Here is a 17148-nt window from a genome sequence, read left to right on the forward strand (position 1 = left end):
TCAGACCCGGATGATGTGTTATCCAATGTTCTTAAAGAAAGAAGAGAGACCAAGTGGCCCCAGCCGGCCTCACTAGCCATCGTCACTTCTCTTACTATGCCTTGAAATTGAGTCAGAAGCCCGCAGAGCTTCATTTGCCATATCCACTGTTTCCTGGGATAAGGTTTCAGAGAACAAACATGAAATACGTCATACCACAAAGAAACTATTTCCATAAAAAAACTGGAACGATCTTCCAGGAAAGCAGCGTGCCTCTTCAGGCTGTGGTCACATCAGACACGTCCTTGCCCTTACAGTGGCAGATACAGAGAATTCTAATGAAAATTATGCAAGCTGGGAAGATTTTCAAAGATCAATGGACTTTTAATTGTTGAAGTCTCTTTTCAAGGAAGATTTGCAGTCATGTGTTCATAGTGAAACCCCCCTAAAGAAAATAATTTTATTGCTAAAATTCTTGACTGACTGTCAACTCTAATGGGGATCAGTAGCAGTTCTCTGTGAAAATTACTGGCCTCCGGGAGGGAGTGGGGACGGGATGATTTCAACAGCCCCACGGTGCGTTTAACATCACACACCAAAGTGCTGAGTTCCTACACACACAGTAGGTATCTTGCAGTTGAACCAGTGTCTGCTGGACCCTCTGTCTCTTAGAGCCCCATGCCAAGCCTTCAATAACTAGTCATGCAAAGTTTCCACTACCTAGCACTCTTTTTGGTTACCATTGTTGCATTCCCCGTGTTTCCAGAAACATTTTGCGATTGTTTGTACCAGCAGAAAGCAAAGCTTGTTGACTGCTCCTGGTGTTTGCTCACTGGTTCTTAATGTCCTGTGTGTCCCACAGTTGAGGGCAAAGCATTTCTTAGAATTCGGTCGCTGACAGAGCCACCTGAGCTGACCTCTGCTTCCACACTGGCTGGGACACAGATTGCATTGAGTAATTCCTCTAGGGAGATGCCAAGTCCAGGCTGCCGCCCCCACCCAGGCCAGCACTCTGCCCCTCACTCCGCAGAGCCTCACTGCCTTGGTCTCAGCTCTCTTCATCCGGATGTTCAGGTCCAGCAGCCGGCTTGGATGTAAATGAAAGCTCTCCTCCCACCTCGCCCCCTCCCTTCAAGTGGCTCAGCATGTTAGCGCATTCAGGGATCACTGGCTCCACGGAAATCTAAATTTACAGGCCAATTTGTTGATTCATTGGGGAAAAAAAGCAAAGTGGAGCAGAGGTTTATCACCATCTGGCAGCTTCTGTGGATCCAGTGAGGGCGGTGAAAGGGGACAGTGGTTCTCTCACTTCTCTGATACGCTCAGACCTGCTTGTGGTTTGAAATGTCTGTTTTCTCCACGTACCTTAAAAAACAAACTTTGTAAAATCGAGGAAAGTATTAAGTGATTCCTTGCTAAATCAGGAGACTAAAATATAAAGAACAGCAGCTTAGAAATCTGTCCTCCTACAGAACTCATTAACCCAGTGAAATTAAAATTAGCCCTTATTTGACAGGGAAAAGGAAAAGCAATATTGGATGGCATTACGAGTAATCAGCCGACTGGTTCCTTGTCACAAAGAGCAAGGGCAGCCTCTCACTTCTGTAGGAGGCTGGGGATGGACTGGCAGTGGGACACCTTGGAGCCCATGGTCACTTCTGGAAGCATTTCAAGCCGCTTGAGGGCAGGACATTATGATCTTGTTGTGTTTCTCAGCAGAAGATACATTGCCGGTTCTCCTGTGTGCTTGACTTTTGACAGAAAACTGTTTCTGCCTCATCATCTTCCTGTTTCATATAGCTTCAGGTGTGTTTTACAACAGTCCCGAGTGCTGAAATGAAGCAAGCGGTCCTTTCTTATAGATCTTTCCTGTTACAAGAAAGTGTTCACATTGCCCAGTATTTGAAAACCCCAAAGCTGCCGTTGCCTAAGTGCAGCCTGAGGTATTTTGCAAAGCAGGATGTTTTTGATCCTTTCTGGACATTCTCATTTATTTGTCTGAGAGTCTAGCTATAACACATAGTTTCTTATCAGCTGATAAAATTCAATTGTGTCCTTGTTAAAATTTAATTTTTTGGTTCTCTTTATTGAGGGATAGTGCAAGTCTAAGTCCTGAGTTACAGTTACTGACTTTGTGTCACCGTGTAGCTCCTGCTGCACCGTGTAGCCCTGGGGGGTTGTTAAAGATGCAGAACTTCAGCTCTGGCCAGTGTGGCTCAGAGGATTGAGCAACAGCCTATGAAATGAAAGGTCACTGGTTCCATTCCCAGTCAGAGCGCATGCCTGCGTTGCAGGCCAGGTCCCCAGTGGGGGGCGTGCAAGAGACAGTCAGTGTTTCTCTCACACACCAATGTTTCTCTCTCTCCCTTTCTCCCTCCCAACCTTCTCTCTCTAAAACAATAACTAAAATCTTGAAAAAACATAAGATGCAGAACTTCAGGTCCCATCTCAGATCCACTGAGAATACACATTTTAACAAGATACAAGTTGCCCTTGAGCTCAAATCTAGCTCCAGGCTCCCCTAGGCTTCATCCTCCATCTGAAACATCCTCCTGCCTCCAGCAGCTCTCTAACTTCCAGATCTTCTACAGAGGATGTTGTTTCTGTGGGTCTGCCTTGCATTCATCATTGTGCTGGTAGTCGATATTGATGGGTGGCTTTACTGGCTCTCGATATGAAGTCGTGATCAGTGTTTGAATAAATGAATGTGTATTTGCTTATCTGGCTGTTGACATAAATATTGTATTTCATGTCAAAAAACATTAGCTGTGTTCGCTTCTCTCCCCACACTGTGCCCAGGGCTAGCACTGAGCCATAGTTAGGTAATCATGAGGCCCCCAGCCACTGTGTCCTAGCTCATTACAAGATATCTCCTTCAACTAAAGCCAAGTGAACAACCACATTCGAATCTCATTGACGAGGATGCTTGGTACTAAAAAACCTTACTAATTCCTTCTTGTCAGAACACCATTCCATTTTTTTAAATATATGTAATACGAACAGGAAAATGACAATAAACTCACAACTATCAACAAATGGACCTAAAAGAAAAGAAAAACAGTGAAAACAAAAACTAAGCAAACAGCCAGAACAAGAACAGAATCAGAAAAGTAGACATCACAGGGAAAGATTTCAATGGAGACGGGCAAAGGCGGAATGGGCGAGGGGAGGTACAGGGAAGAAGAAACATAATTAGTAGGCATAAAATAGAGGGTGAGAGATAAAAAATGGTATAGTAGACAGAGGACTCAAAGCAATATGTACAACCCATGGACATAAACTAAGGGGAAGGGGATGCTGGAGGGTTGGGGTGCGGGGTGGAGGGGGGATAAAGGGGGAAAAATTGGAAAAACTGCACTAGCATAATCAATAAAATACTTAAAAACAAAAAATATTAGATCAAAACTCTATGGGGATTAAATTAAACAAAGACAACAAAATGTCTTCTATACCTGTGCTAAAATCAGCTCCGTTAAAGGAACTTTCTGTGAACAGTGTTTTCTAAACTGATTCTGTGCATCGTGGGCACCAGAATCTTGACTGAAACCATCATGTAGGACGCATCAGGCCCAGGGGTGCAACTGTCGTCACCCCTGGGGGCCTCTGTCTCTTGCGCAAGCTGGACAATCGTCTTCATCAATGTTAAGACACAGGCTCTAGAACACGGACCTAAAGTCAAATTGTAGCTGTACCATTTCTATTTGTGCAACTTTGAGCAAGTTACAGTTTTCTCATGTTGAAGAAAGGAATCATAGTTTCCTGTGAAGATTAACTGCAATAATACATATAAAACATTTAGAGCAATACTACCAAATATTGTTGTTTGTTGGTTTAGGCTGTGCGACAGTAACTACCATGAATTGAGATTGATAACCAGCTCACTACTCAGAGCCAAAACAGTATTCTCCAGTTGATTCCGTTAAAGATATTTTTAATTTGATGTCATGGAAATGGCGAGGTCCCCCTCTCCTGAAAAACACATTCTAAGCCATATCCTTTTTGCAGGTAGAAGAAGCAGATGATTGGCTCAGGTATGGAAACCCGTGGGAGAAGGCCCGCCCCGAGTTCATGCTGCCTGTGCACTTCTATGGAAGAGTAGAGCACAGCGAGGCTGGGACCAAGTGGATCGACACCCAGGTATTCAGAGCATCCCCGTGCTGAGCACATTGCACGGTACCGCACAGTGAGTGTGCAGCACAGAGTATAATGTGTTGACGATACTGAGCGCAGTATGTCGTGCATTGACTAATAAAGCACATTTTTATAAATAAATTTATTACTCCTCTTAGTGCAGTCCAGTCATTTTGGAGATAAGGGAAGGGAGGCCACGAGATAAGTGACTTACTCAAGGTCAGGAGATTCACCAGGGTCATTTTGCAGTCAGCTTTACCAAAAATTAATCAATTCTACGATCCCAGTATGTTTAGCTCTCCATTTTACAAAAAGTTGTTGATACCAAGATTGAATAATTTTAAATGTCCTTCTTCACCCCAATTCCACATGTACATTTATTTACTTATAACTTCTCTGGGGTATTTTTAAACTGAAGTAATTATTTGAAGAATTACCAAAGTTCCTGTTCATTGCAAAGTCAAAAATAATGCAAAATATTGCTAAATGTACTCTGTTATCTTGTGCCAAATCACTCTTACAGAAAGATGCTGGTGTCAAGCAAGTGTCCTTGCTTCATGGCCACCAGATCGGAGTGTTACCCTGCCACCGAACCGTTCTGTTTTCAGCACCTCAGTGATGGTTTATGCTTTGCTGTCTTCATACTTCCTGATAAATAACCTTTATTAACTGCTGGGCTGCGCCGTCCAGTCAGGAGCCTCCACCTGAGATGTTTGTTTAATAGAGATGGCCTCAGGCTGGAAAAGATGCTTCACTGGTTGTTCTTTAAAAGCTTAAAGAAAATGGTAAACAGCCATTAATGTTGTTCTCACATAACAAAATGGGAGATGACACTCGGCATTGTAACACTAAGTTCCGCGGGTTTGTAGATTACCCTCCATGAATAATGTTTCATTTTGTGTCCTAGAAGCACCCAGAGCCGTGTTGTGGCTGGCTTTTTAACTGACAGTCTGTTCCGCTAATTCAGGGAGAGCTACTCACCGTTCAGAAAAATAAATCTTTTTAAAAAAGAGTTTTCCTAGCTAAACTTGAATTTATTCAGCTTATGAAATAACAGATTAGAAGCTAAAAATAGGTCATAGTCTAATGATAAAAGGAATAAAGTAACACTGTGATTTCAAGGTAGTCTCTCTTTTTTAGTTAAACAGACAATAATCTGAGTTGTACTTGGTTACAAATATGTACCTCAGGAGAGCTGCAAACAAATCAATTGTTATTATGTCCAAAGAATTCATACATGTATTTGGTATTAAACTAGCAAGTATTTGGCGTGGATTTGGTGTCTAAAACTTCCAGGGACTTCTGATCCGCTTCAACGTGTGCAGTTCTACACACTCAGTGCTGGAAGCATTCTGTTGGTGCTGTAGGTCCCACTATGGAACTGCTTTGTGTTTGCCAAGTACCTCTAGACATTTTCGTAATATATCCAGAAATTCAATTAGGGAGAGTGAGTTTTCTGTGCCCACAAATGCAAGGGTATGGGGCCAATGTAATATAAGGTGAGTGACCCAAGCAGCACAAAACTCTGGATCTATGCAGGCCATCCCTGATTAGCCTTAGATTTGTGGCCGGTAGGGTCAGGCAGCATGAGGTCACGCAGCTGTGGACAGCTGCCAATAAACTGAGCAGTTAATGTCATTCTGTGTCGGTTCAGGTCCTCTGGGAAGCAGACTGCATAGAGAGTGAGAAGTGCAGGCGATTCAATTAATGTCATTCATCTTCCTTAGAGTTTGACTCTGATAAGGCAGAAAATAGAAATGAGTCTTTCCCCACATAAATTTTAAATTCACATGAAACACAGTTCCTCTTTCTGTTCATCTCTATTTCAATGACTGTCACTGAGATGGAGCTAGATTTTCCAAAGCTGACTTCCTAGGCCCATCTCAGCTAATTATCAGCTGATTTGTCAGATCACTAAAGTAACTCCTCTCTGTGCAATTGGGAAAAATCTAGCATAGCATTTTAAACATCGTGTGTAATCTATCTTCATAAATTTCCTGTTCCATTGATTTTTACCATTTTTGAAATCAGATTATTAAATAACCTACACTAAAACTTATCCTGATTACTATTTTTAATAGGAACAGATTCACATTTGTCACTTTGTTTGTACACCACATTTTATCATTCTTAGAGTAGTGGCTTGATCTGAAAATAAAAAGATCTGCATCCAGATCAAGGCAAGAAAAACAGAGAGAAGGCAACATGGAAAGATACAGAAAACCATCCGTCTGGATGGTTCAAGCTTTCCAGATTGTTCCAGTGCGGGGAGGATCCACAATGGCCCCTAATACCATGCCAAGCCCACCCCCCCGAGCCCAGCCCCAGGACCCTTGGTTTGGTTAAGGCCGTGCACAATTCCAGTTGGTGATAGAGCCAGCAACAGAATCCCAGTAGCTGTCTCCCAGCCTATTATCTGACCTGTCATCACCTTCTGGAAACAGTGAGCAGCTGCTTCAATTCAATCCAACAGGTGGTCCTGGCCCTGCCATATGATACCCCAGTGCCCGGGTACATGAACAACACCGTCAACACCATGCGCCTCTGGTCTGCTCGGGCCCCCAATGACTTTAACCTCCAAGACTGTGAGTACAGCATGGGCTCTTGTTTGCCTGCATGTGAGCTTAATCTTCCTGATCCGAGGACTGAGTTAGCGCCCTGCTCTAGAAGATGGCATAGAACAAGGATCTTGGGGACTAGGACATAATGGTTGCTTTCTGATGGCTAGTTAGAACCGAATTGAACTTGAGGAAAAAAGCCTTGAGCTTCTGATCTGAACTCTTCAGGGACTAAGCAGCTGTGTGGAGGACATTGTTAAAGCAATGACTTCATTCAGTCTAGCCTTCTTAGAGTCTCATATGAATCACAGCATAAAGGTTTGCAGAAACCCTTTTGGATTTTTAGGAATTGTTGGGATCCCACATGGTACACAGCAAGCAACAGGTGAGATCAAGGGACTTTGATGAGAGTGGCTGGCTTGTCTATTTATTCGTTTTTCTAACGTTCCCCTCAGTTAACATTGGAGACTACATTCAGGCCGTGCTGGACCGAAACCTGGCTGAAAACATCTCCCGGGTCCTCTATCCCAATGATAATGTGAGTAATCAAGCTTGCTTTCTCAGTGGAAATAGAAGCAGCTTATTTTAGAAGCACCTGTTCATTAGTTCTATAAAATACCGCTTTAATATTTTGTTTCTTCAGTGCAAAATAATCTCCATATCTCTTCCTGAATTGTCTAGATTTCTCCTCCCACCCAAGTAAGGAAACCAAATTTGTGCAATTCATGAAATCAGAATTGGTATTTTGCCCTTGGTTAGTGACCCATGACTAATTGGGCAGTTCTGTATGTGTGTTTCAAAACAAACCTGGGTATAAGAGATGAGTTAAAGAAATTCCATCCACACTTCTCCTGGAGGTTTCCTGCCTGGCCTCTTCCCGTCTGTGACAGGGCTCTTCCAGCCTCTGGCCCCAGGTGAGGTAGGGTCATGGACTTCGGAGCTGACCCAGGAGCAAATACTTATTTCTTAGGCCACTTACTCATCTCTTTAAACTTCATCTTATGGGTGATTATTTCTATATACTAAGAACAGCTTAGCTTTAAAAAAAAAAACACTTGGAATTGGATCTTAGATGACTGCTATGGATTTTTATTTGGTTTAAATATACTTAGTTCTTACTTCCATGTGAGTCAAATCATTTTCTTGAAGCTATGATGATATTTTTTTTAAAGATAATCTCAGAAGCAACCAAATTAGGTCTCTGATCTACAAAGATGGCACAAAACAAAGATTTGAGGACAAGGACATAAATGATCTGTAGGCCAGATGTTCACTTGCTGTTTAAAGCACTGTCTCTAGGGAGTAAGTTTGCTGCCTCATCTTCAAGAACTTAGTGGTATATGTTATTTTTTCTTTGGAAGAAATATTGTGACTTCAGTACCTTTCAGAGAAATCTCTCACCTAAAAGCAAAAAGTTGATCTATTTCATTGTCAATTGAAGTAAGAATCCTTCTAAGTCTGGGGCCATACTGCCTAGTCAAATCCAGTCTGTGGGATTGTTCAACTTGAAGGGGCTTGAACTTCATCCTTCTGTCTTCAGTAAGGACCAAACCTAAGTTTACTTGGAAATAATCATCTACAGCAATTGACAGCATATACTAAGTTAACATGAGGTACAAATTGGACTAAATTCATTGAGTAAAAGCTAGCTCTCGAGGTTATGCTTGTTTTTAATTAAAAGTTAATAAATCATTTTTGTACCGTAATTACAAGAATAAGCTCATTCTTTCTCCCCACCTTGGCCATCTAGCCCAGACAGTATTCTTCCAAGAATCTGTCCTCCCTCTACAATGAGTTAGATATTTTTGTCTTGCTTAAAGCTCTTTAAATGCTTCTGATCACCTATAAGAGAAGTGCAAAATTTCAGATGTGTTCTCTAAGTTCTTCACTAATGCAGTTGTGAGTTCTCTGATGCACCTGCCACGATCTCCCAGTGGCAGTGAGTTCCCAGGCGTGCAGAACAGCTTGCCCTGTCTATTCTTTCTCACCGGATGGATGCCTGTGGGCTTCTCTGCCTGCAGAGGAGCAAGCACTCTGGCCTCTGTGCTCCTCCGACAGATTCCTATTCACCTTTCAGGGCTCAGATAAAAAATACCTGAGTGCCCAGTTTCCCAAAGTACTGTGTATATACTAAAGTATAACAATTTTTTTAATTATCACATTTTATTTAAAGCCTTATTTACACCTCTCTCTCTCCTCACTAGTTTGAACTTCTTGATGTCAGCAATTATGTTGAATTGTTTTATTTCTAGGACATTAAAAATTCCCTAACTCAATAAATGTCTCATTAATTTTGGACGGATTTGTAGTGCTTGTTTTTAAGAGTAATGATTTCATTATAATTTTCACCATGATACATGCCATTAGGAAAAAAAATGTAAGCAATATGAAAGAGTACCGTAAGGAAAATAAAATAAAATAAATTCCAAATTTCACCTATAAAATCTCATTGGTGATATCAATCCAGTTTCCTATTAATGACTTTCAATTTTTATTTTGGTTTTTAAATTTTTGTCAAACTTATACATGCACACAGTTTGAAGAGAAACAGTCCACTTCCCACTTCCCAGAAGCAACTATAGTCCCTAGCTTTTAATTGATTTTCTGAATTCTTACCTCCATATTTCTAATAATGTGCTGTTGTTTCTTCTTGGTTGGCCTGTTTTTACAACTGTGCATTGACTCCCCACCACAGAAGACGAGAATATGCTCACTCCCTCACACGCACTCCCACCCTCAGTACACACACGCGTGTGTCCTGCCTGCATTTTCTCATCCTGATGATGTAGAATTTTCACTGGCGCCTTCATCAGTGTTCACAGTATAATGACCGGCCAAGTGCTTCTGGGTGCGACCTGTGCATGTGTTGTGTCCTCATGAAATGATTATGTTTCCTTGAAAATCTTTTGTTTTTCCTGGGGTTAATTATTGTTTTGTTTGCTTTGGTTTTGAGCACTTTCCCCAAATTTATCCTTCATTCTATCTCGCCGTAGAAATTTTCTCTTACTGCATTCAAACACGTTCGGTATGCTGTTAACGTGGTGTTTTTGAAAAGCCCCTTTCGGATCTCTGCTGGGCGACTGCTCCCCTGTCATCTCGTGATCTTCTCTCCCTGTTTGGCTGTGGACCCCTGTGCTCCTTGAAGTTCTGGGATCATTTGTCTTCATGTCTTTTTGTTTGTTTGTTTCTTTGTTTACTACCTTGTTTTGCTAGTATGCCTGCTCCAAGAGGTGTCCTGGGAAAGGATGTATATAAGGTCAGTCTTTTTGAGGCTTTGCATATTGGAAAATATCTTATTCTATCCTCACATTAGTAGTTTGCCTGGATGTAGAACACTCAGATTTTTTTGTTCATGTTCTTTCAGTTTTCAGTATTACTAAGAAGTACGATGCAATTCTTAGTTTAAAAGAAATTTTTTTTAACTTTTAAATTACAGTTGACGCAATTCTGATTCTCTTGATCTTTTGTTTGAATCCTGCTTTTTCCCTTTGAAAGCTTCTAGTCTCTCCCTCTTCCTACTGTGCCTCCCACCCCCACAGCTCCCACTGTCAACCTCTCCTCTCCTTTTCCCAGCCAGCTAGTCCCAAGTGTACCAGATTTGGGGACAGGATGGTTTGGTGCGAACCTGTTTTCACCTGTGGGGCCTGGGTATCCTTTTAGTCTGGGGACACAGCACTACAGAACTAATCCTTTAGTTTTCTTACCTTTTTCTCGTGTTTATCCTTTCTCTGTCTTCTTGCTCCGCTTTCTGGGCAGTCACAACTCTCTCTCCCAACCCCTTCTGTTGGGTTTTTCATTTGTGCTATCGTGTTTTCACTTCCAAGGAATCTTTTTTTCTCTAGATATTTTCTTAAAGCATCTTAATCTTATTTCTTGAATACACTATCTTTTCTTATCTATCCGAAGATATTGGTAGTATTCTTATAATATTCTTTTTTCCTAATCTCTGTGCCCTTTAGGTTGGCTTTTGTTTGTTGACTATTCTAACCTCCATCTTTCTTTTACAATGTTTTCTTAGATGTCTAGTGATTCTTAGCTGCCAACTGAAGGTTAAGGGAGGGCCGTCCTCAAGCTTTGGGGTAGCTCTGTGTCCGTGGGTGGGATTTCTGTCTGGGCGTCACCCCACCGTGACCTGGTGGGGCCATTTCCTGGGGAGCGCCTCGTGTCAGTGTGTCTCCAGGTCTCCCTCTTGGCAGCCCAGAGTCTCTAGAGAAGACCTGCAGCTTCTTTCCAAGTAGAATAATATTGACCGCCTGTGTTCTGATACCTGGTCGGGAAAAGAAGACTGGCAGTCTCCACATTCAGTGCATAAACTTTCACTTAATCCCCTCCCTCCCATTTTCATTATGGGGTGGTACCCCACCCTCCCCCGCACCTGCTGCCCTCCAGGCCAGAGACCCTGTTTTACCATCTCCACAGAAACACCAACAGCTTCTGCTTCTGATGGGCAAGGAAATGGCCCCACTGCGGGAACTGGGATGGGGTCTGAGTCTACCGCTTCCTAGATGGGCTCTCCACCAACCCATGCCCCACCTTCACCCCTCCTTCCTCAGGTGACCCCGTGCTGTCATATCCTGAGCCTTTGGGGACTTTGATGTGTAAATCGAGTTGCTTTTTGGCTCTTTTCCAGTAGGAAGGCAGGATGGTGCTTTCCTGCCTCTTCTGGCCCAGTTATCACTCACCTTTTGTTTCAGCTTCTAAAACGTTGTTGCCGTTGTCCTCTCTCCCATCCCCTTGATTCTTTATCAGTGTGCCCTTTTAATATCCTGTTACTGTCATTTAAATGGAGTTTCAGGAAAGAGCAAAGGCCAGTAATGCCTGGTGTCCAGCCTGCCGTCTTCCCCTGGATGTCCAGGGGGCTTTCACCTTCAAGTTTTCTGGGCAGACACCAAGTTTTGGCCACGCGTAACAGTATGAGCTGCTCACTCAGTCTCTCTGGCTTGAAGTTTTTTGAAGGGAAGGAGCTAAGACTGAAGCAGGAGTACTTTGTGGTGGCTGCCACCTTGCAAGATGTCATCCGACGTTTCAAAGCCTCCAAGTTTGGCTCCACGGACAGTGCCATAACCGCATTCGATGCCTTTCCAGATCAGGCAAGTATTCGCCCGTGAGTGCAGGTAGGGCAGCTGAGGGGACGAGGACTTCCTGTCACATTGACTCCTCTACTTGGTGCTAAAAGACTGGAGGAGGTACAATGTACTGAAGCGTTCAGCGGAAGGGGGCATTTGGTTTGGTCTTCGCCCAGCATGTACGAGGTCAAGGAAGCCAGAGCTGGGCCACCAGTCACCTTCACCTCGTTGTCTTTTCCTCCCGCAGGTTGCCATCCAGCTGAACGACACTCACCCTGCTCTCGCCATTCCTGAGCTGATGAGGATTTTTGTGGATATTGAAAAATTGCCCTGGCCCAAGGTCTGAATAGTTTGGTCCCTTTTTCCTTCAATTAACGAGGATGTCTGTGGTTGGGGGAGTTTGCCAAAAGCTCCTTTTGTGGTTGTTTAAAATAAGTTATTGTTGCTAACTTTAGCAGTTAGAGGTAAACTTTGCCCTCGTGGCTGACATTTCTCTCTCTTCACTGCTTTACAGTGAGTCAGACTAAGAAATAAATAAATACACTTCTAATGGGACTTATCTTTTTTTTTTTTTTGTCTAAAGGGATTCTAAATTAAGTCTCTAACCTCAGGATACAGCTGATCGAAAGTGTTCCATTGCTTTGGAAGTCAGTATTTTAAACACATTTTGTGCCATCTCACAGTACTCCTTAAGTTTTTATTCCTCAAATTTTATCTATTTAATAAATAAAAGATATATTAGAATAGTAGAGAAAATTTACCAGCACGCTGTCTGAAGTTTTATCAGTCATATTTCCTAGTCTCTGGACCATTTAGGAACCTAGTGGAGTCCTGTGTCTCACTACATACAAACAGAATTCTCCTCCTGCAAATGCGCTGTCCGCTGTGAACAGGCAGGAGCTGAGGCAGTGTCTGGCCCCGGGGGGTGGGGTGTGTGAAGCAAAGCAGCCCTTCCTCTCCCTCAGGCGTGGGACATCACCCAGAAGACCTTTGCGTACACCAACCACACGGTGCTCCCAGAAGCCCTGGAGCGCTGGCCTGTACAGCTGGTGGAGAAGCTGCTTCCTCGACACTTGGAAATCATTTATGAGATAAATCAGAACCATTTAGATGTAAGTCATTTTGAGTGTTTCATAAGAACGATGTCTTGAGATGTGGGGTGGCTACCGTGTTACCTCTTACCAGACTTGAGACCTAAACATCTTTTGGTCGTTGGTACATGAAAAGTATCCAAGTGTGGGTGGGACCCAGGTAGAGACATCTTTTTGAAAATGCTGAACAGAGGAGTGGCATCTCCCTCAGGCTCACTGGCCCCGCTCCATGGGAGTGAAGTTCATATTCACTCCATCAGGGACTCGGCTTGGGAAGTGAACAACAGAATCTCCATGTTGCTTTAAACCTGAGTGAACAGTGTGGACTTTCTCTTCCTTTGGCTAGAAAATTGCAGCCTTGTTTCCTAAGGACGTTGACCGCCTGAGAAGGATGTCTCTGATAGAAGAGGAAGGAGGCAAAAGGATCAACATGGCCCATCTCTGCATTGTGGGCTCCCATGCTGTCAATGGCGTGGCTAAAATCCACTCGGACATCGTGAAGACCCAAGTGTGAGCTCCCATTCCGACGGCAGTGGGTCCGCCGTTGTCAGTGCTAGTACATTCAGGGTCGCTTGGGAGATGAGGAGAGACCCCGTCAGAATGTTGTAAAGTATTTTTTCTATATAAAGTCCCTTCTCTTAAAGAAGAGGAATAAAGGCCTTTCTGTCTAGATAATCCTAGTTCTAGGCTTAGCAGCCAAACCAAAAAAAAAAAAAAGTGTTCTGCTGAAAGTTTGGTTTATATATAAGTGCTGAGAAATCATATGGAGGTGATGGGATTTGGGGCTTTTCTTGTTAACTATTTTGAATTGCACATGGATTTCTATTTAGATTGACAGCCATTTCCTCCCTCCTCCTTTATTTAATCTTTCTAAGCCTTCGCTTGGCTTGTTGAATACAACTGTGAACTTCACCCTGCATGCAGGAACCTTCTGTTTCAGCCAGATTCAGTGATGTCTTTTCTGTCTCCAGATTCAAGGACTTCAGTGAGCTAGAACCACATAAGTTTCAAAATAAAACCAATGGGATCACTCCAAGGCGCTGGCTCCTACTCTGCAACCCGGGGCTTGCAGAGTTAATAGCAGAGGTAACTGGGAAGTGCGGAGAGGCAGGGAGGTCTGACGGGAATGCCAGAGGCATGAGTGCAGTTTGCAGAACCCGTCTGTAGCAGGGCCGGCTTCATCAGCCCGTGATGCGTGCAGTCCCATGAAGCTCTGGGCTTGATTTAATTCTCTGCTGCAGTCATCTTGAAATTCTTAATTTTTGAACGAGGGCCCCCACAAATTATGTACCTGGTCCCGGCTAACAGTATTCATCTGGCACACAGGTGGAAGATGATAACCCTATTTAGCAAAGAGGATAACGAAGGTCATATAAATAACTGGTAGAACCTGGGTTCTTTGTCACCCTCTTTAGGTAGATTTTCTGTCTTTGACATTTGCTGCCATTGCAACTATGTTTAAGACACCAGCAAAGTGGTCTTCCCACACAGCATGCCTGGCCTCTTCTGTGAGTGAGGCCGTTCTGTGTGTTGTGTGGTAGGTGAGCCATCCTGGTGTGAGTGAGTGTGAGCACTCAGCACAGTGGCAAACTGCTTGTTTGGGCTTGATTGCCATTCATGACTAAAGTCGCCTCTTCTTTAAACTGAAAGAAAATTGGGGAAGACTACGTGAAAGACTTGAGCCAGCTGAGGAAGCTGCACAACTTCCTGGGTGATGACGTCTTTCTCCGGGAAATTTCCAATGTGAAGCAGGTGAGGCTTCTGGCAGGGGCTCTTTCCCCGATACCAGCTTAGAGGGTTTATGCGGCAGATTTTAACAAGAGACCACGTGATGCTTCTCAGTCAGAAGGACTCAGGCACTGTGCACTGTCTCAACAGGAGAACAAGCTGAAGTTTTCTCAGTTCCTGGAGAAGGAGTACAAAGTGAAGATCAACCCTTCCTCCATGTTTGACGTGCAGGTGAAGAGGATCCACGAATACAAGCGGCAGCTCTTGAACTGCCTGCACGTGATCACGATGTACAACCGTGAGTCGGCCCTGGAGCCACCGGCTGCCCCTGGAGGTGGAGCAGCCCTGGGTGCCGCTCTCCTTCCTGGGTTCCATCCACTTCTCCATCTTTTTCAGGCATCAAGAAAGACCCTAAGAAGTTATTCGTGCCCAGAACAGTTATAATTGGAGGCAAAGTAAGTCAGTTCTGTTCATTGGGGATGTGGGGGCTGTAATCTCTTGCCATTTCTCCACTTCCTCATGGTTGCAGTATGTCAGCCTGTTTGACCTTCTTCCCCAAGGCTGCCCCAGGATATCACATGGCCAAACTGATCATAAAGCTGATCACTTCCGTGGCAGATGTGGTGAACAACGACCCCATTATTGGAAACAAGTTGAAAGTCATCTTCCTGGAGAACTACAGAGTGTCTCTTGCTGAAAAAGGTAGTGCCCTCATTGCAAACCATGTGAGTCCAGGGCAGACCCTAGGGAAGGGTTACAAGGTACAGAAAAATGGGGCAGCCGAGCCCAGGCGGCCAGTCACTTGGGATAGTGGGTGTCACTCTTGGGCAGAATAAGAGCCTCAGCTAAGAGCTTTTAAGGTGACCCAACTAACAATGAAATTGCTGTCCCCAGAGTCAACACCACACTATATATATCACAGCACACATTGGAGTGCACTTTCCTCCCACCTAGTTAGAGCTGGGGGCTGGAGGAGGTGGCCATGAAGCTTCGGTAAAGTGTGGGCTGCTCTACAAAAGAAAGGAAAGGTCTTCGGGTCCCAGCCCCAGTCTGCAATAGAACACCACTTCCCCGGCCCTCAGATAGTCCTCTGGTCACTCTGTTTGTTCATGTGGCGACAGGGAATGAGGACACACGTCAGGCTGCCAGAGCACGAGGCTCAGATGTGCCTCAAATGGGCAGTTTGAGATCAAGCATTGAGTTCCCACGTGGGGACAGCCAGACTGGCAAGAAGCCAACATCCCTTTCTCTGCAACTAGGACCTTTGCTTATTTGCATCACATGCCCACAAAGCACCATCCACGTTCAAATGCCAACCGTGTATTCACCCATTTCCCAAATTAAAAAGGGATCTTTCTCTTTCTGAGGTGTTCATGGGTCCTCCGATAATACTGTTTAAGAACTGTCTGCATGGAGGAAAAAGAGCCAGGTTCCTACAGATCCAAATGAAGACATACCTAACCCACAAATAAGCCTGTAGTCAGAGGGCCGGGAGCACTAATTTATGTGTAAATCAGACTGAGAGGTCAGAGGCTTGGCATCCGTCCTCAGACACACCTCAGTCAGACGTGGTTTATTTCCCTGCGGGGAAATGGAAGGACCGCAGATAATCCAATTTGTTCAGCTTGCAAAAGCAGGGTCAGGAGAGACTGAATTTTGAGAATCAAGAAAAAGCAGTTTCAATATATTGTTTAAAGTTATAAAGAAGAATATAAATAAAGCCATAACAAAAATCGGAAGGGAGAAGAGAAATGTGGCAACTTATATAGCAGAGTCAAAATATCTTCTTCGAAGTTAAGACCAAGAGAGAGTAGTATAAGCATATAGTTATTTAGCACTGTGGCCATAACCACCCAGACAGCACCTCAAAAATGGATACAAATGGTTGCGTGAGTCAAGGGGAAGAGTGAGATCTGTCCTTCACCATTTGAACGTTTACATGGATGCCATGTACTACTTTAGTGATCAAAACAAGCCAGCTAAATACATTCGTGAATACAATACAAGCTGATCTAGAGAGACAGTCACTTATTTAACATGCCTGCCTTGCTTGCAGTCATTCCAGCCACAGACCTGTCGGAGCAGATTTCCACTGCAGGCACTGAAGCCTCAGGGACAGGCAATATGAAGTTCATGCTGAATGGGGCTCTGACCATCGGGACCATGGATGGGGCCAACGTGGAAATGGCAGAGGAAGCTGGGGAAGAGAACCTGTTCATCTTTGGCATGAGAGTGGATGATGTGACTGCTTTGGACAAGAAAGGGTGAGAGAACAGCTCGCCCAGGAGGACACCTGTCCACCCAGGTGTCCTGCTGAGGCTGAGTCACATGAAATGTAGCAGCAGACATCTCCCAAAAATCAGAGGAGCAGCCTGGTCACAGATTAATCTTAGGAAACCCAGCAAGTAAAAGTAACAGGAGCTTGGGCCCAGGTGCATGGAGTTGTTGCTCTTTCTGTCAGCCATTGCCAAGCTGGTCTGATGAGCTAATCACTTCTCTGCATCCTGCGATTCTTTATTTTGATCAGAAGATGGGCCAGTTTTTAGCGAAGTTTTTGCCTATAATTTAAACCATCTAGTGTTCCTTTAGGATTGC

General features: G+C 44.0%; 1 protein-coding gene across 4 annotated transcripts in view; it reads left to right on the top strand.

Moving 5' to 3' along the window:
* Positions 1-17148, top strand: part of PYGL (glycogen phosphorylase L) — a 53595-nt gene that overhangs the window by 14005 nt on the left and 22442 nt on the right. For all 4 annotated transcript variants that reach the window (XM_037155707.2, XM_037155709.2, XM_037155710.2 and 1 more), the window contains exons 5-17: positions 3985-4116; positions 6584-6695; positions 7124-7206; positions 11615-11758; positions 11982-12074; positions 12700-12846; positions 13172-13335; positions 13797-13911; positions 14476-14577; positions 14704-14851; positions 14950-15008; positions 15114-15255; positions 16610-16817. In XM_037155707.2, coding sequence (XP_037011602.2) covers positions 3985-4116; positions 6584-6695; positions 7124-7206; positions 11615-11758; positions 11982-12074; positions 12700-12846; positions 13172-13335; positions 13797-13911; positions 14476-14577; positions 14704-14851; positions 14950-15008; positions 15114-15255; positions 16610-16817 — 1649 coding nt within the window. The remainder of the gene's footprint in view (positions 1-3984; positions 4117-6583; positions 6696-7123; positions 7207-11614; positions 11759-11981; positions 12075-12699; positions 12847-13171; positions 13336-13796; positions 13912-14475; positions 14578-14703; positions 14852-14949; positions 15009-15113; positions 15256-16609; positions 16818-17148) is intronic.

Source organism: Artibeus jamaicensis, unplaced genomic scaffold, assembly GCF_021234435.1.
Source record: "Artibeus jamaicensis isolate MK-2021 breed Jamaican fruit bat unplaced genomic scaffold, CSHL_Jam_final contig_548, whole genome shotgun sequence".
Taxonomy (NCBI): domain Eukaryota; kingdom Metazoa; phylum Chordata; class Mammalia; order Chiroptera; family Phyllostomidae; genus Artibeus; species Artibeus jamaicensis.